Below are 17153 nucleotides of genomic sequence, written 5' to 3'. Positions count from 1 at the left end.
AAAAGATGCTTTTCCTCCACTTCGCCAGTCGGAGGCGCAAGGGGCTTGGGCGAGAGCCTGGAGCGGGGCACAGGCTGGGCAGCGACCCGGCTCGCGAGGGTAAGTGCCCGATCTCGCCTTTCCCTCTCCGGGAGACTCAGGGCTTCTGGACTGGGTGGGGCCTCCCTCCGACCCCGGCATGTCCACTCGCGTGGCCTGGCGAGGGCGTGGCCTTTGGCTCCGCCCCCTTCCGCGGGCTCAAAAGGCGCGGCGTCCGCGGAGGCGGGGTCAGAGCGCAGCGGCGGATCCCATCGCGGCTCTCGGAGGCCGCTAGGCAGCGGCCCAGCCGGGCACTCAGGTACCGGCGTCCGCGAGGGGGTTTCTGGGCTGCACCCTACGGGGTCCCATAGCCCGCTGAGGCGCTGGGGAGGGCGTGGGCGGCCGTGGAGTGTGCCAGATCCCGTCGGCTGGCTCCGGCCGCAGCCTCCGCCCCCGCCTTCCTGCGGCGAAGTGGGGCTGATTGGCGCCTGCGCCACCGTGTGCGGTGGGGACGCGGCCAAGCGCCGGGCTGGGTCGGGAGACGAAGGGAAACAGAGTCACGTTGGCAAGGGAGCATCGTGCGTGGGTGGCACCACTTTCTCTGGCTTCCAGAAAGGATCCCCTCTCTGGCCATGCGTAAGGGATATGGCTCCCGTCGCTCGCCACAGGGCCAGTACCCCAATTTTTTTTCCCCTTGCAGAGTCCAGGGGTCCCGCCCTGACCACCAGCAGCCTCGACCTGTCCCAAAATGGCTAGGACTCGCTCCAGCGCCCTCTTTCCCCACCCCTCCCCCTCACATCCCGAGCCCCTAACGTGCTCCCTCCTCGGGCTCTCCATAGTGTCAGCTTACACGCCTTATATAGTCCGAGCAGGCTCCAGCGGCGGCCTGCCTGCGGGGACCCGGGGAAGGAGGGGGAGCTGGCCCCTGACTCACCCCGCCGCCCTCCCGAGATTTCAGGTTAGCTTGGGCAAAGCAGTGCCAATTAACCCCACAGCCAACCCCTGGAAGAGAAAAAGAAATTGAGCTTGATGAGGACTCTCCTCACCCACCCAGTGGCAGGGGCAGGGTGGGGAACCACCTTGTCTGTTGTCTGCGAGAGGTCGGCCTGCCAGGAGCTCAGCTTAGCCCGACAAGAAACCTGCCTCTCAGTGCCTGTGTGTGCTGAGCGCCCGCCCGTGCCTTCTTGGTACCTGGCCAACGCTAGTGCCCAGATCTGGACCTGCCTGCCAATTTTGCAGTACAGACACTTTCTCCTCTTTTCCTCACAGGAGCAGGTACCATGGATTCCTTCAAGGTGGTGCTGGAGGGGCCAGCCCCTTGGGGCTTCCGTCTGCAAGGGGGCAAGGACTTCAATGTGCCTCTCTCCATCTCGCGGGTGAGCCTGGATTGGGGAACGAACTTCTTGGGTGCTCAGGTTTCCAGAGGATCATGGGAGGAAACGGCAGGAGCAAGCCAGGACCAATAGGGCAGGAGTGTCCAGGTCCAAAAGGACACATAACTACCAGGACTCCCAACCAGGTGGAGAGTGGAGAGGTGCTCCCAGCTTCCCTACTTTGACAGGGTATTTGATGCTCTTCCACCAAGCCCCTGTGGCCAGCCATCTGTGAGTGCCAAGGGGGAGCCTGTTCCTTTAGTATTGGAGGCTGATTATCTTCAAGAAGTGTCTTAGCTGGAAGAGCAGCATGTGGAGCCAGGTCCCCAGCAGGACATAACTTTAATCTCACTGTTATTCAACGAATAGCAGTTGTCATCCTGTTTCTCCAAGTGACAGAACTGGGAGGGGCTGGAGGAGCCCATTGAGCAAGTCCACAGCAGAGCAAGGGTTTGAACTGAGGCACAAAAGGACTTGCACTCTCTGTACATTTAAAGACGGCTGGGGGGGGGACTCTTCCCGCCCTGTGTGAGGACTGCGTGTCAGTCAGCTGTCTCTAGTCAGGCTGTCGTGGCCTTTGACCCTAAGCGGAGGTGTAATGAGGCTGGCCTGTAGAATCCCTGTTCCCATTCCTCAGTTCACCCTGGCGGGGGTGGGGGGGTGGGGCTGGGAGCTGACTCCTCCCTGTGGCAGGGGGATTGCCTTATAAGCCCAAGAATGCAACCCCAGCTGGGATGGCCAGCAGTGGCTAGTCAACTGAGCCCAGAAGGGTTGGCCTAGGTCTAGGCCCCTCACCTGGCCCTCAGTCATTTGTGTCAGTAGGACTCAAAGCAAACTTCACGCCCAGAGTGGGAGAGGCCAGCCTTCCAGCTTGGTATCTCTAACTGGCCTAGGGGGTCAAAAAGGGGGCAGGGACTTCCTGCCCTGACATCCTCCTGCCTAGAGAGGCCCACCCAGCCACAGTGTAGGCAGGCAGCTGTTGGCTGGAAGCCCAGGGCAAGCCCTGCCCAAAGGGGCCTGAGAATTTCCAGGCACTGCTCAGCCTGAGAGGGGATCAAGGCTGTTTCTCTCTGTGGGAGCCAGACATGGTGGTCAGGGCAGGCAGGCATGCAGGCAGTGTTCTTCCCAGGATCCTTCTCTGGGATTGCTTTGGAATCTGCTCCAACCAGCAGGATGACTAAGGGCTATAGACCCTTCCCCCACTCGTACATCCTCTGGTTTCTCCTCCCCTCTGGGAAAGTGCTGGCCAGTGTGGTGTAGGTCTTAGTTCCCTTCACTGGGAATGAAGGCCTTGCAGTTGTTGCGGGTTAGAGGTACTCTCCTGCCGCCCTCCACTGGCCCCCTGGGCTCCTTTGTCAGCCACCTTACCACGTGGGTGGGGCCACCCGCTGAGCCCTGCCCTGGAGTGAGTTAGGCCCTGATGGGTGGGGTGGTCTTTTCTAAATTGGGCCAGCCGGCTATCCCTCCCCTGACCCCAGAGTGGAGGGAGGAAGGAGGGGCTAGGGCTGGCTGTGGGCCCAGGCCTGGAAGATGAGGTAATGTCTGGGATTTGGGGGTTGGGCTGCCCGGTGGAGCTCCCAGGCTGACTCACCCACGCCCATAGCACTGTCCAGCCCCCTGGCTTTTCCCCTCCTTAATCTCACTAGCCTCCCTTTTCCCAAATGGTCCTCCCCGTGGTGCTCCTCCACCCAACTCTGACCATCGGCTTCCCCCTCACATACTTCCGCTCTGCGCGCCCCACACAAGAAGTAGTTCCTCACTTCTCTGCTCCTTTTCAGGGAGCCAGTCACTCCTCCTCACAGGACCCCCACCTTGGTCTTGCCCCACACCTCTTAGGAAGCAGCCTGTGTAGGAAGGAGTGGCTAACCCAGGTTTCCATCTGTTGACTCACCGTGCCTGTGACTAAGTCATTTCCCCTTCACAGTGTCACTTCCCTGTCCCCATTATTAGGGGCTCATTGGAGTGAAACAAAGGTGAGGGGGGCATGCAGACCCCAAACTTCACCACGGGATGAGGGGGCATCTTACTTTGAGCTATCAGCCCTGCCTAGCCGGCCAGAGTATTAGCCTCACAAGTATACCACGCCTGGCACTCCAGAGTCTACTTTTCTTCCCCCGAATTTTATTTAATTAGTTGTATTAGTTTTTGAGGCAGGGTCTCTCTTATGTAGTCTTGGCTGCTCTAGAATTCAGTATGCAGACCAGGCTGGCTTTGAACTCACAAAAATCTACCTGCCCCTGCCTCCCCAGTGCTGGGTGTATGCCACCACATCTGGCTCTCCCAGCGTCTTTCTTGGGTGTTGAGCCCTCATTTGTACCGTCTTGTAGTGGAGCCTTGCAGTGAGGACCAGGTCCTGGCTGCACCATTTGCTAGCTAGGAGACTGAGTTCAGGTGTCCAGCAGTCATGCGTTTTTCTGAGTGTGAACAGGGTGTACCCCCAGACTCCTGCAGGCGTGTTGGAAGATGCGGTGTTGATCCTAGCGGTTCTGTGAGTTGCTGTTCTTTTACTGTATGCTAGCAGGTAGCGCGGGCTCTGACTCTCACCGGCTCTCTCCTCTGCTAACCTCCCCTTCGGGCACAAGGCAGAACTGTCAGGTCCAGCTCCCCATTTTGTCCCTGAGTTGGCAGTGTCCACATGAGGTCCCTCTGTCCCTGACATCTCTAGAACCTCTCCTCTTCTCTCTGTCTGCTTCAGTACACATTGCGTTAGCTCACCCGAGGAGCCTCCTGGGACCTTGGGCACCCTGCGTCCCGCCTTTCCTACTACCTGTCAACTGTAACTGCTTTGTGTGGTACCAGATGGTTGAGTGGCCGTGTGGTTTCAGATCTGTGGAGAGCTCCCATGCCCCCAATCCTTTCGGCTTTGAGTTGGGAATTTCTGGCAAATGGGGGAACAGAGTAGGCCTGGTGGAGTGATAACCACCAGCACTGGCTGATTTCTGGTAAGCCTTGGTCACCAAAAATAAAAAAAAAAAAAAGTGAGAGTACATTCAGGAAGGCATTGAGTGCCAGGGGAGGAGTCAGGACTTGGCCTTGATGGGGGTGGGGGGCAGTAGCGCTTCTCAGATAGGAGACAGGACACATAACGGATATAAATGACCCCGATCAATTCATAGCCCAGTTTCAGCAACACAGGTAGGTGGCTGTCTTGGGAGGGCAAGCTGGTGGGTAAAACAGCCTGTTGCGGCCTCAGAAAACACAGCCGGCAAAGGCTGTGGTCCTAGCCTGGAAGTGTCAGCTCTAGCCTGAAGGGGACCGTTTACCAGAAGTGTCTGGACTGTGAGGGAGCTTATGCAGCTTGGGTATGCACGCACCCATGGGCCTCTGACCATTCCTCTCCACAGCTCACTCCTGGAGGCAAAGCTGCACAGGCTGGTGTGGCCGTGGGAGACTGGGTCCTGAACATCGATGGCGAGAATGCAGGAGGCCTCACACACATTGAAGCCCAGAACAGGATCCGTGCCTGTGGGGAGCGCCTCAGCCTGGGTCTTAGCAGGTACAGGTGCTGATGTGAGAGGCTGGAAGGGTGTGGATAGTCTCTGGTCTCACTTACCTTCCATGACCGCTTCTCTCTTCTTTTCCAGAGCCCAGCCTGTTCAGAGCAAACCACAGAAGGTAAGTTGTGCAGGAGATGTCTAGACAGAGAGGGAGGGCCTTAGGCTGGGCTGACTCGGCATCCCTGGCCCAGCCTTGGGACCCTCTCTCTGGCTAAGAGCGGAGGGCAGATGCTAGAATGGGCAGGGTCTGGGAGAGGAGAGTGGAGCTAGGAGCTGCCGCACGGTCCGGGCGCCACACGTGCCTGCCTGCCTGTCTGTCTGCCTGCTTCTTCCCATAAGCCTGTGCTGTGTGCGCCTACCCACCCTTGGTCTCCTTGGCCCTGAGTGGGTTGAATTCTTCACTTCCCAATGGGCCCCTTGAAATCCTAGTTACCTCTTCATCCCGGCCTCTGGCCAGATGTGTAAGAGTGGGGCCGGACCTGTCACTGTTCTTGGTGGTGGTGACTCCGTTCCCACCTCAGCCCCCACTCCCACCCACCCACCCACCCTGCCTGGCTCTGTCTCTGCCCAGGCCCTGACCCCTCCCGCCGACCCCCCGAGGTACACTTTTGCACCAAGCGCCTCCCTCAACAAGACGGCCCGGCCCTTTGGGGCACCCCCACCTACTGACAGCACCCTGCCGCAGAATGGGTATGTCAGCCCCTGCCCATCCACTCCTACCTCCTGTGCATACCGTCTAGTCCTTTCACAAGCACACACACAAGCTGCCTGCTACTGCTCAGTCTGTGCCGGCCCCCGGCCCCTTAACCGTGTGGCAGCTGGGTGGGGCCAAGGGAAGAGGGCCCCACCTAAGGCTCTTCCACAGGCTCTGCCCTGCAGGGCAGCCTGGGGTTGGGGTGTGGTGTTGGGCCAGCTGAGTCTCACACACTCCTTGCTACCTTGCCTCCCTCTCCACTGCTCTGACTTCCCTGTCTTTCTTCTCCTGTGTCTGTCCCTTTATTTGTCTATCTGTCTATTTCCTTCACAGGTGCAGACCCCTGACAAGTCAGTGAGCCCCCTCTTCCTGTCACTTTTCTCCCTTCCTTTTGGCACTCTGGGTGGTGGCCCCTCCCTGCCTTGCCTGTCCCGCGCCCTCTGATTTTACCCCTCTACCCAGCCAAGCCCCTTGCCTCCCCCTCCTCCCCCCTGGCCCCTAGCTGTCACCATAACCCATGCACATCACATCCTGGGAGGGGCAGCCCCTGGTGCCCACAGAACCAGAGGTTCTGAGCTCTGCCCTTCCCATAGACAGTTGCTCAGACAGCTGGTCCCCGATGCCAGCAAGCAGCGGCTGATGGAGAATACCGAAGATTGGCGACCACGGCCAGGGACAGGCCAGTCCCGCTCCTTCCGCATCCTTGCCCACCTCACGGGCACAGAGTTCAGTAAGTGCTGGCCCCGGGTCAGGGCGGACTCTCCTGGCCTTAGCCTGGGCCTGACTTTGCCAGGACTCAAGGCTGGGGTGACTCTTCTTTCTCTTGGTCAATGCCTGCCTCTGTCCTCTCAGTGCAAGACCCGGATGAGGAATTCATGAAGAAGTCAAGGTAAAAGCGTGGGCGCGAGCCCCGCTCCCTAGCCTCCACTTCTTCCTCCCCAGCCACCAGCCCTCTGCTGCTCCTGGTCATCCTCTGCCAGAGCTCTCTTCTGTCCCCTCCTCCTTTCCTTCCCTCCATCCTCCCTGCCTCCCTTCCATCTTTCCTTCCTTCCACTTCCTCCTCCTCCTCTCTCTTTCTCTCTCTCTGCCCCTCAGGGAAAAGTATGTCCTGGAGCTACAGAGCCCACGCTATACACGCCTCCGGGACTGGCACCACCAGCGCTCTGCCCACGTGCTCAACGTGCAGTCATAGCCTGGCCTTCCCAGCCTGCTGGCCCCTGCTTCCTTTCTCTGTTACTCGCTCGCTCGCGCCCCATGGGTGCCTCCAGCTCTTGCCTACCACTTTCATGTCCCTGGCCTGAACCTCCTACCGCCTGGTCCTGGCAGCCCGCCTGGCGCAGGGCCTGGCTTCGTCTGACACTGCCTTCCTTCTTGGCCCTGTGGTACCACTGCCTGGCAGGTCTGCGCTGCCTTGAGCATGGAAATAAACGTTCTCAGGCCTGCTTCTTTTGCCTCTGTCTCCCATCTTTTGGGTCTGGTTATGTTTTGGGTTTGGGGTGCTAAATGGTTTAGACTTGGTGTGGGCCCTGCAGCCTGCTTGGTGGGAGGGAGAACCTAACCAGGATGGCTCTGCCTTACCCATGGTTCTCTTGGATAAGAGGAGACCCAAGGCCTGCCCTAGGAGCGGGAGCACACTCTGCTTCCGCACTCTCCACCGCAGCCCAGATAGCTGTACTCTACTTAGAGGAAGCAACCCTTCCTATCCCTATCCCTGGGGGCCTAGAGTCCATCCCAGCAGCTCCCAGTGCACTCAAGCCTCACTCATGGGGACAGCATAGCTGAAGGGGTGAAACCATGCCCAAAGCCTCAGCCAGGCAGGGCCTTGAATGGCAGATCTTACAGCCAGGTGCCCAGGACAGAAGCCCCAGCCCCAGCCTCAACTATACCCCAGGAATCCTGGCCTGGTAAGACAGAGGGCTTGGGGCTGAAGAAGGGTGGGTAGCCCCCATGGACATGGGGTGGTGGGCTTTTAAGGCTACCCTGGGTTCTACCCTCTGGGCTCCCTGAGCACCCCTCTGGATCTACTTTCTTTGGCTGTCAGGCCCCACCACCCCCAGCCCCACCAGCCGCCCACCCTGGGCCGTGGACCCAGCGTTTGCTGAGCGCTATGCCCCAGACAAAACTAGCACCGTGCTGACCCGGCACAGCCAGCCGGCCACACCCACACCTCTGCAGAACCGTACCTCCATAGTGCAGGCCGCAGCTGGAGGGGGCACAGGAGCGGGCAGCAACAATGGCAAGACTCCTGTGTGCCACCAGTGCCACAAGATCATCCGGTGAGTGTTCCCTTCTCATGTTGATCTTTCCTGCCCTGCAACCAGGCCCTGGCCTATCTTATGTACCTATCCTACCTCCGCTGCTACTCTGAGAGAGTTAAGGATTTGGATGAAGCAGGGTGGGATCTAGCCTGGATGCTCAAATCTCTTTAAATTTTTATATTTTTGTACATGGGTGTACATTTTGTCTGGATGTATATCTGTGCACCACTTGTATGCCTGGTACCCACAGGCACCAAGAAAGGGTGTTGGATTCCCCTGGAATTGGATGGAGTTTAGATGGCTGTGAGCCTTCATGTGGGTGCTGGGAATCAAACCTGGGTCCTGTAGAAGAGCAGCTGGCGCTCTCAGCTGCTGAGCCATCTCTGCACCACCACCCCCCACCCCATCCTCAGGTTCTTAATCCTGCACTTCCTCCAATACTCACATCATCTGTAGCAGGGAGGGACAGTGCCAGCGGCACCCTGAAGCTGTGTCTGTCGCTTTGCCACTCTCTGAATAAAGAAGGGCCTCCCTCTCTGCTGCTTCCTCCTCATGCTTGGTCTCTGCCGAGCCTCTGCTCTCAGAGCCGAGAGGCCACAGGTACCTCCCTCTGTACACTGCTCTCTGGAACCCAGCCAAGTCACACAGCCCCTCAAGTCAGATTCCAGAATCTTCCTAGTTGTTGGCCCTGTGCCTGGCCTGCTTTTGTCTCCAGTCAGCTCTCAGGCAAAGAGGATGTGTAGGACATCCCCTCCTTCTGACACCCCTGTTTAATCTAGGGCCTGCAGACCCCTGCTCCGGACACATGGAACAGGCAAGCGAGACAAGGTGTTCACCAGGGTCTCTTCAGCTATTTATCTTCACACTGGGCAGTAGTCCCCCAGGAGTATCTTGGTAGACTCAACCCATCAACTTCCACCCAAACCAGGGTGCCTCCATCATCACGAGAAAACATAAGGGTTCCCACGACTTTTGGTCCATCTTGCTGTATGAACAAGCGAGTCTTGTAAAACCAAGTGTCTTCTCCCTTCTCCTGAAGACAGACTCAGCTCCAGTCTTCCTCTTGGAGCCCCTGCCTCATTTGCATATATTCCCTCTCCCTGCAGTGGCCGCTACCTGGTAGCACTGGGCCACGCGTACCATCCTGAGGAATTCGTGTGCAACCAGTGTGGAAAGGTCCTGGAAGAGGGTGGCTTCTTCGAGGAGAAGGGAGCTATCTTTTGCCCCTCCTGCTATGATGTGCGCTACGCACCCAGCTGTGCCAAATGCAAGAAGAAGATCACTGGAGTGAGTGGGGCTGGCAGGTGGGCAGGAGGGGCAGGTGGGCCAGGTGGGCCGGAGGGCAGGTGAATCAGGTGGGCCGGAGGCCAGGTGGGCCAGGTGGACAGGTTGGACAGGTGGACGGAAGGGCAGGTGGGTCAGGTGGGCAGGAGGGCAGATGGACAGGTGGGCTGGGTGGACAGGAGGGCAGGTGAATCAGATGGATCAGGTGAGAGGAGGACGGGTGGGTCAGGTGGGCAGGAGTTGCAGGGGAGAAAGTGAAATGTTAGCAGTGTTCAGCAGTGTTGAGCAGCTGACAGATATGGAGCTCTCAGCAGGAATCTCCAGGATCCTCAATAGCCGAACAGCAGAGACTATAGCTCCATGGTAGAGCGCTTGTGTAACATGCACAAGGCCCTAGTTCCATTTCTGTACAGCCTCACCAGGCATGGTGGTGCTGACTTCTAATCTCAGCACTCGGAAAGCAGAGGCAAGAAGACAGCCTGTGAGTGACAGGCCAGCCTGGGCTACACAGTGAGACTGCCTGAAAAAAGTGAAAACATTCTAACAATGGCTTCACTTTGTCTCAGACAGGATACTCTTTTTGGGTTCTTCTAGATGGGGTTTCTGTGTGTAGCCCTGGCTGTCCTGGAACTTGTTCTGTAGATCAGGCTGGCCTTGAACTCACAGAGATCCCCCTTCCTCTGCCTTTTAAGTACTGGGATTAAAAGCATGCCCCACCACACCACTGTCCCACTAGCCAAGACACTCTTTTAAGACACCCCCTCTTTCTTTGGGTGTATTTATTGGGTGTATTTATTTTATGTGGATTGAGTGTCTTGCCTGCACATATGTATGCACATCCCATTCACAACTGGTACTCTGAGAGGTCAGAAGACAATTTCCCCTGGAATTGGAATCACAAACAGTTGTGATTTACCATGTGAGTGCTAGGAATGGGACTCAGGCCTTCTTCAGCACTGAGCCATCTCTCCAGCCCAAGACCAAACTCTTGGTTTTTAGAGACGGGGTTTCTCTGTGTAGCCCTAGCTGTCCTGAAACTCACTCTGTAAACCAGGCTGGCCTCAAACCCAGAAATCCGCCTGCCTCTGCCTCCCAAGTGCTGGGATTAAAGGTGTGTGCCACCACTGCCTGGCCAAGACCAAACTCTTATTCAAAAAAAGCTTAAGCAAAGGAAATGAGCCACCTCCAGTGATTGGAGGTGCTGACTCTAGGTGCCACTGAGCCTTGACACCATGATCTCCTGAGTGTGCCTCTTTTTACCTTTGTTGGCGTCTTTCATTCCCAGCATGCTTTTCTCTGAAAACTGCCAAGAACAGTGCCACTGTGCCTCCAAGGTTCCGTTTCCCCAGGTTAGCTCCCTAGGAGAAAAAATACCTCAGTTCCACTCGATACCTGGCGATCCCAGCACTGCTGCCCATTGGCTTATTTAGCTTGAGTCACATAATCATCTCTGAAAAGTCCCATTTGTCTGCTCGGATGGGGCTAGGGTATGCCTGCCCTCCCCTGTAGCTGTCAAGAGGTGATGCTCCATCCTGTCAAACACTGACAGGTGGTTTTGAGCTCCAGCTGAACCAGTGACCAGGGACAAATGGTAACCTCATAAAAGCAGGATGGCAGGACCCTAAGAAGGGAAGTGTTCACAAGAGGGCTGTACCTGCTGGACTGCATTTGGCTGCTGTCACAGTAGAGACGTGGCCAGTAGAAATGAGCTTATTTATTGCAGACAGAAGAATTCCTGAGCTAGAATGGTACACCAGGCGCCTGATATGGAGTAATGCTTGTCAGGTGGCTGCTGAGACCCAGCACGAGAAGGAAGAGGCAAATGGCATAGGGGATCCAGCCCAGGGCCTTATAGTGGAAGGGCTTTCATTTGAACACAAAAGATATAAACTGGCTTCCATTATTGTCTACAACTGCAATACATCCACCAAGGGCTACATGGGAAGCAGAGAAATCCAGTGTGCTTGCTTGTCAGCCTAGCTGGCCATGGGGGGTGTTGGTTCCAGGACCCCACAGGTACTGATGCTCGGGTTCCTTACACAGAGTGGCATTATAGTCGCCACTCTGTAACCTGTGCCTATCCTCTGTGCTTCAGCCCATCTAGAGATGTCTAGATCACGTAGAATCCCCAACCAAATATAGATAGCTATTGCCCTGGATTGTTTAGGGAATAATGACAAGAACTGGAAGTCTACATCTGTTCAGTCCAGGCACGAGTACTTTCCAAGTAGTGTTGATTCACGGTTGATCAAAGCCACAGATGCCAGGCCTGAGGGTTCTGAGGGCCACTTGTGCTCTGCAGTCGATAGCAGCTGCCAGTGGAAGCAGAAGGCTGTCTTAAAAGCCACAAGCAGCCAGTCCAGTGTCTGCTGTTTCCAGTGTACAAAGCCGAGACTCTAGACATAACTTGACAGGACTCATGGGCGGCAAAGGCAGAAATCCAAACTAAAACATCAATGCAAACTGTTCTTCCCTCAGAGGCTAAACACATCATAACACCAGGTTTTCTCTGCACAGCTGATGTGTGCGTACGTGCACATATGTGCGTACGTGTGTGTGCGTGTGTGCGTGCACGTGTGTATGTGCATGCGTGCGCACATGCAGGTACGTGGGGTAAGTGTATAAAGCGGAGCCCAGGTCCACTCTTCTCTCCGTAACTTGAGCTCTCTGAATACAGAGGCAGAGCTATTAGGTGTAGCCAGAGTCCACAGTGACTTCACGCAGAGGTGGACAGCCTGGGACTGGATAGTGGGCCGAGGGCTCCTTCGTTTTGTTGTCCAGACATTTTCAATATGTGTTTGTAGTCCAGGGTAGCTCTTGAGCCTTGGCCAAGTCCACAGCCCAGCTAGTCCTAAGTCATGAGGGGAAGAGGAGGCAGGTGGCACCCATCTTTAAAGGGTGATGTCACTTAGCTCTTCTGCTTCCATCCTGCTGATCAGAACCCACTCATTAACCACACCTAGCGGCAAGGGAGGCTGGGACATGTAGCCTTTATTTTGGGTAGCCACATACCTAGCAAAGGTGGATCTCATCAGTGGGCCTACAAGGAGAAAACCCACCTCCCAGGGGTAAAGTCGGCCTTCAGCAATCTTTCGGGTGTTCTAGTAAGGGGCCTTTCCGCCCAGGAGTCCCTTGAGACACTCCCTGCTTCTGGCTCCATTTTGTCAGTAAGCTCTGGTCTGTCTACCACGGCACCGCTGCGTACTTCTAGCATCCCTTACCACCACCCTTCCTCGGCTGAGACTCAACTGTTACTTCCTCAAGAACCTCTTCAACCTCTTTTTTATTTATTTATTTATTTATTTTATGTATATGAGCACACGGTCACTCTCCAGACGCACCACAAGAGGGCGTCAGATCTCATTACAGGTGGTTGTGAGCCACCACGTGGTTGCTGGGAATTGAACTCAGGACCTCTGGAAGAGCAGTCGGTGCTCTTAACCTCTGAGCCATCTCTCCAGCCCTCCCTCCTTTTTTTATAATTATGTGTGCACACTTGAATGAATGCAGACGTCAATGGGAGCCAGACGAGTCTGTCACATACCCTGGAGCTGGAGTTACAGGTTGCCTAGAATGGGTGCTAGGTACTGAACTCCAGTCTCCTTCAAAAGAATCCATCCATTTCTCCAGTCCCAGGGATACCCTTTTTTTTTTATTTTCAAAACTTTTATTGACTCTGTAAGTTTCACATTATGTACCCCAATCTCACTCATCTCCCTATTCCTCCATATCCATCCACTGTCCTTGCAACCTCTCCCTCAAAGAAAACAACCAAACAGACAGACAAGCCAAAAACCTCACCATGGCAGCTTCAGTGTATCACTGTGTGTCACACAGAATACCCTTTTGTCCGAACAGCTTTTCTTGAAAATGTTCATTACGGTGAGTCATTAGTCTGTTTGAGGCCTCTGGCCTCTGCTACATTATCAGTACTGGATTCTCACTGGGACCCCTCTTGCATATCCTCTTGTTGCCATCTGTCGTGGACAGGGATACGCTTCTATTGCTTGCATTCATTTATTCACTCACTCACTCCCTTTTGTTGAGACAGGGTTTCTCTGTGTAGCCCTCGCTGTCCTGGAACTTTCTCTGTAGACCAGGCTGGCCTCGAACTCAAAGATCCACTTCTGCCTCTCAGTGCCCTACCACCACCCCACACCTTCTCAGTCCACACCCTTCCCATCAGGCCTCCCCACAGTTTACTCCCAGTATCCTCATCTTCTGACCCATCTTGCTTCCCTGAGTGTGGATGCCATGAGCCAAGAGCAGGTCTGCTTGACTTAAGCACTGTGTCCATCGTAGAAGGTGGTCAGTAAACACTTGAACAGGTGCATGGACGTGGCTTTAAGAGGAAGGCAAACACGTGGGAATTCCCTCAGAGAAGGATGAATGCCAAAGAATGGTTTGTGTCCCAGGTAGCACTTGGAGAAGGGGTGAGGGAAGATGGAGGAGTTAGGAGCTGAAGGCAGGTCAGATGAGCTTCAGAAAGCTGCTATTGGGGCCATGGGGGACAGGAACTACAGCCAGGATCATCCCTGAGCTAAGATATCCCCCAAAATTACATTTGGCATGGCCACGCTTGTATTTCTGAGTCAATTTTTTTGTTTGTTTGTTTTGTTTTGGGGGTGTTTTTTTTTGTTTTTGTTTTTTGTTTTTTCGAGACAGGGTTTCTCTGTGTATCCCTGGACCTCTCCTCTGTAGACCCAGATGGCCTGGAACCCCAGTGACACAGGCTCCATTTGAGCTCACTGGATATCCCACCTGGCCCTTATAAGAACCTGGGTCCCTGACTGCAAACCTGGGTTATTTTCTAAACAGCACAAGATTGGGTTGAGGTACTCAGTTCCCAAGGTAAGTAGCCAGGCTTTACAAGAGGATAAAGCTGTTGCCAGGTGCCCCATACGGTCTCTGGCCCTGTTGAGCTTAACCGCTCCAGGAATGGCCAGTTTTCCTGTGGGGAAGAGTTCATCTCATGGGCTTATGCTTCCTCCAGTGGAGCCAAGTCCACAGAGGACCCACAGTAGGCTAGGCACTGTTGGAATAGATCCATTTATAGAGCGGTTGGTGCTTTTTGTCTTCTACATCTAGGAAGGCTCGTGGGGGGTTGGGGAGACAGTGACTTAAAGTATTCACTGGTGTCAGAGTGGGCCCTGTGGAGAAAGTGACAGTTATACAGAAACTTAAGTCACAGGTGGGGACCTATCTGGGCGGCCGGAGAGCTGGGGTGTGGCTCCAACAGGGGCGTGTTTGGTGTGACAGAGTCAACATGTGAGTGAGAGACAGGCCGGACCTACTGACTGCTGGATCCTGCACAGGCTGTAAGACAGGATCTTCCAAAATGACATAGGACAAGTTTGAACTCTGTACCCAGCAGGCCTTTAAGCTGTCACTCAGCTGGATGTGTCTTGAAGGTGGACCCTTCAGTATTTACTGATGAAGGGTATGAGAGAAAGGGGAGTTTGTAGTCATGGTGACACATACCTAAAAACTGAGCACTCAGCAAATGGAGCTTCAGGGGTTCAAAGCCAACCAGAGCTACAAGAGACTACCTCAAAAAAAAAAATTTAAAAATTAAAAAAAAAAAGGCTGGGCAGTGGTGGTGCACACCTTTAATCCCAGCACTTGGAAGGCAGAGGCAGGCGGATCTCTGAGTTCGAGGCCAGCCTGGTCTATAGAGTGAGTTCCAGGACAGCCAGGGCTACACAGAAACCCAAAAGACCAAATTCGAAAAGACCAAAAAATAAAATAAAATAAAATAAATAAAAAAAATAAAAAAAATAAGGAGGTGGTAGGTATGGGTCAGAACGTAGAAAGGACTTGCTGTTTGAGATAGGAGGTCTTGGAGATGTTTGAAACATGCAGGTCTGAGACCTGGTGTTAGGGCCCTTGGGGGTTGCCAGCAGCTCTGGGAGCTGTCCATATGGAGATGTAATATGTTACAGCAGTGGCGGGGCTATGCCAGCCTTCCTGTGTTCTGGGAGATGGGCTGATCCTGACTGTGGCCTCTTCCAGGAGATCATGCATGCTCTGAAGATGACCTGGCACGTGCATTGCTTCACGTGTGCTGCCTGCAAGACACCTATCCGCAACAGAGCCTTCTACATGGAGGAAGGGGCCCCCTATTGCGAGCGAGGTTTGCAGTAGCCTAGAGAAGGCAAGGAGAGGCCGGGGGGCAGAGGAGGGGGCGCATGTGGATACAGACCCTCTTTTCTGTCCCTATTACCAGACTACGAGAAGATGTTCGGCACAAAATGTCGAGGCTGTGACTTCAAGATTGATGCTGGAGACCGCTTCCTGGAAGCCCTGGGCTTCAGCTGGCATGACACATGCTTTGTTTGCGCAGTAAGCACCTCCCTCTCCATCCCCCGGTGCCCTCTGTCCCTTACTACCCCACTCCAGCTCCTGCCTGTGGGATAACAGAGAGCTTGGGAAAGGGCCTCTCCCATTCTCCCTAGTCTTGTGTGACCGGACCTTCTTTGCCCTCAGATATGTCAAATCAACTTGGAAGGAAAGACCTTCTACTCTAAGAAGGACAAACCCCTCTGCAAGAGCCATGCCTTCTCCCATGTATGAGTACCTCCCACTCTACTGCCACCCTTCTCTGCCTGAAGGGTGAAAAAAGTGAGAGCCATCACCCTCGACCTGACCCAGGTAGGGCTGGCAGTAGCTGTCCCAGCCCCAGCTCCTGGCCAGATTCTGGGGTTCCCTCTTCACCATCCCCTTTCCCACACTTCCTCCCCCACTGCCACTCACTGGTGCTGGCCTCCTAGCCCCAGTTCACTCCAGTGCCACAATAAACCTGTATCTAGCTGTGTGCTGTGTGCCTGCCCGCTTTGCATCCGGAATGGTGGGATTTGAGGCAGGAGGAGTATGAGGGTTAAGACAGGGCTTGGGAGCCGGGCGGTGGTGGCGCACACCTTTAACCCCAGCACTTGGGAGGCAGAGGCAGGTGGATTTCTGAGTTTGAGGCCAGCCTGGTATACAGAGTGAGTTCCAGGACTGCCAGGGTTACACAGAGAAACCCTGTCTCAAAAAAACAAAAAGAAAGTGAAAAAAAGACAGTGCCTGACTGAGCCTCTTTGTCCTCCTGGGGATGGGGAAGCTTCATGGTCACTGGGAAGAGGTACAGCGTGGACCTCGTGTCTTAGGCTTACTGCCACAGATGTGAAGGAAGCCACTGGTAGGAGTTGGGGGTGGAAGTGGGGACGTGGCTGTCAGGTGAGATACACGTCATCTGCCTTCCACCATCCACACTTAAAAAGCGAGAACAGAAGATCAGGCAGGCAGGGAGGGAGGGAGGGAGGGAGCCTGGAATGCTAGGCTCAAGCCCTAGGTGAGCATCTGAAATGTCCTGGGGACAGTATGGACACAGAGAGGTGCCAGGGGACCCAGGCATGAGCCCCAGGATTAATGTTGCTAGGTATCTTATTACGTACCAGAGACTGCTTACTCATGCCGAGCTCCCACCCACCTCACCAGGTGCCTGCAAGCCTTTTTTTTTTTAAGAGGTATTTTTACGTATGAGTGTTTTGCCCGTATGTATGATGTACATCATTTGCATACCTGGAACCCATGGAGGGTAGGAGACCAGCGTCATCAGCACCTCTGGAACTGGAGTTCTAGATAGTTGTGAGCCACCGTGGAGTGCTGGGACCCAGACCTCGGCCCTCTGCAAGGGCTTTTGACTGCTGCGCCTTCTCTTCAGCTGTTTGTTTTTGAGACAATGTTTCTCTCTGTAGCCTTGGCTGTCCTAGAGCTCCCTAAACCAGGCTGCGCTCTAACTCACTGAGATACTACCCCTGCCTCTCTCTTTGGAGTACTGAGATTAAAGGCCTGTACCACACCATGCCTAGTCTTGTTCGTTTTTTTGTAAAACAGATTGTTATTCTGTATCCCAGGCTGGCCTGGAACTTAGTCACCTGGCTAGCTTCAAATTTCAAGGCTTTCTCCTCCCTTGGCCTCGCCAGTGCTGAAGTTGGGGGGTGAGCTCACACACCCTTCTTGCTTACCTTTTTTTTGTTGTTTTTTT

General features: G+C 54.8%; 1 protein-coding gene across 6 annotated transcripts; it reads left to right on the top strand.

The window, feature by feature from the left end:
• Positions 1-232: 232 nt before the first annotated feature.
• On the top strand, positions 233-15938 carry Pdlim7 (PDZ and LIM domain 7). 6 transcript variants are annotated; one of them, XM_031358775.1, is made up of 14 exons: positions 233-337; positions 1288-1394; positions 4736-4887; positions 4976-5006; positions 5460-5578; positions 5916-5936; positions 6176-6312; positions 6435-6471; positions 7425-7486; positions 7624-7858; positions 8947-9127; positions 15137-15257; positions 15351-15466; positions 15611-15938. In XM_031358775.1, exons 2-14 carry the CDS (start codon positions 1299-1301, stop codon positions 15695-15697), a joined length of 1395 nt encoding a protein of 464 aa, XP_031214635.1. In that variant the 5' UTR covers positions 233-337; positions 1288-1298; the 3' UTR covers positions 15698-15938. The 6 variants fall into 6 exon arrangements, with proteins under 6 accessions (XP_031214635.1, XP_031214637.1, XP_031214636.1 ...); XM_031358777.1 differs by lacking the exon at positions 5460-5578 and having other exon boundaries at positions 5916-5932; XM_031358776.1 differs by lacking the exon at positions 5916-5936.
• Positions 15939-17153: the final 1215 nt, after the last annotated feature.

This window comes from Mastomys coucha, unplaced genomic scaffold, assembly GCF_008632895.1.
Source record: "Mastomys coucha isolate ucsf_1 unplaced genomic scaffold, UCSF_Mcou_1 pScaffold7, whole genome shotgun sequence".
In the NCBI taxonomy this organism is placed as follows: Eukaryota; Metazoa; Chordata; class Mammalia; order Rodentia; family Muridae; genus Mastomys; species Mastomys coucha.
Note: the sequence above shows the minus strand (reverse complement) of the source record. Positions and strands in the feature narration are given on the sequence as shown.

Excerpts from the sequence above, each read along its gene's own strand:
- Pdlim7 (XM_031358775.1), top strand. The coding sequence starts at position 1,299 with ATGGATTCCTTCAAGGTGGTGCTGGAGGGGCCAGCCCCTTGGGGCTTC. Across the intron at positions 4,888-4,975 it reads CTCAGCCTGGGTCTTAGCAG|AGCCCAGCCTGTTCAGAGCA; the intron begins GTACAGGTGCTG and ends CTTCTTTTCCAG. Across the intron at positions 5,007-5,459 it reads TTCAGAGCAAACCACAGAAG|GCCCTGACCCCTCCCGCCGA; the intron begins GTAAGTTGTGCA and ends GTCTCTGCCCAG.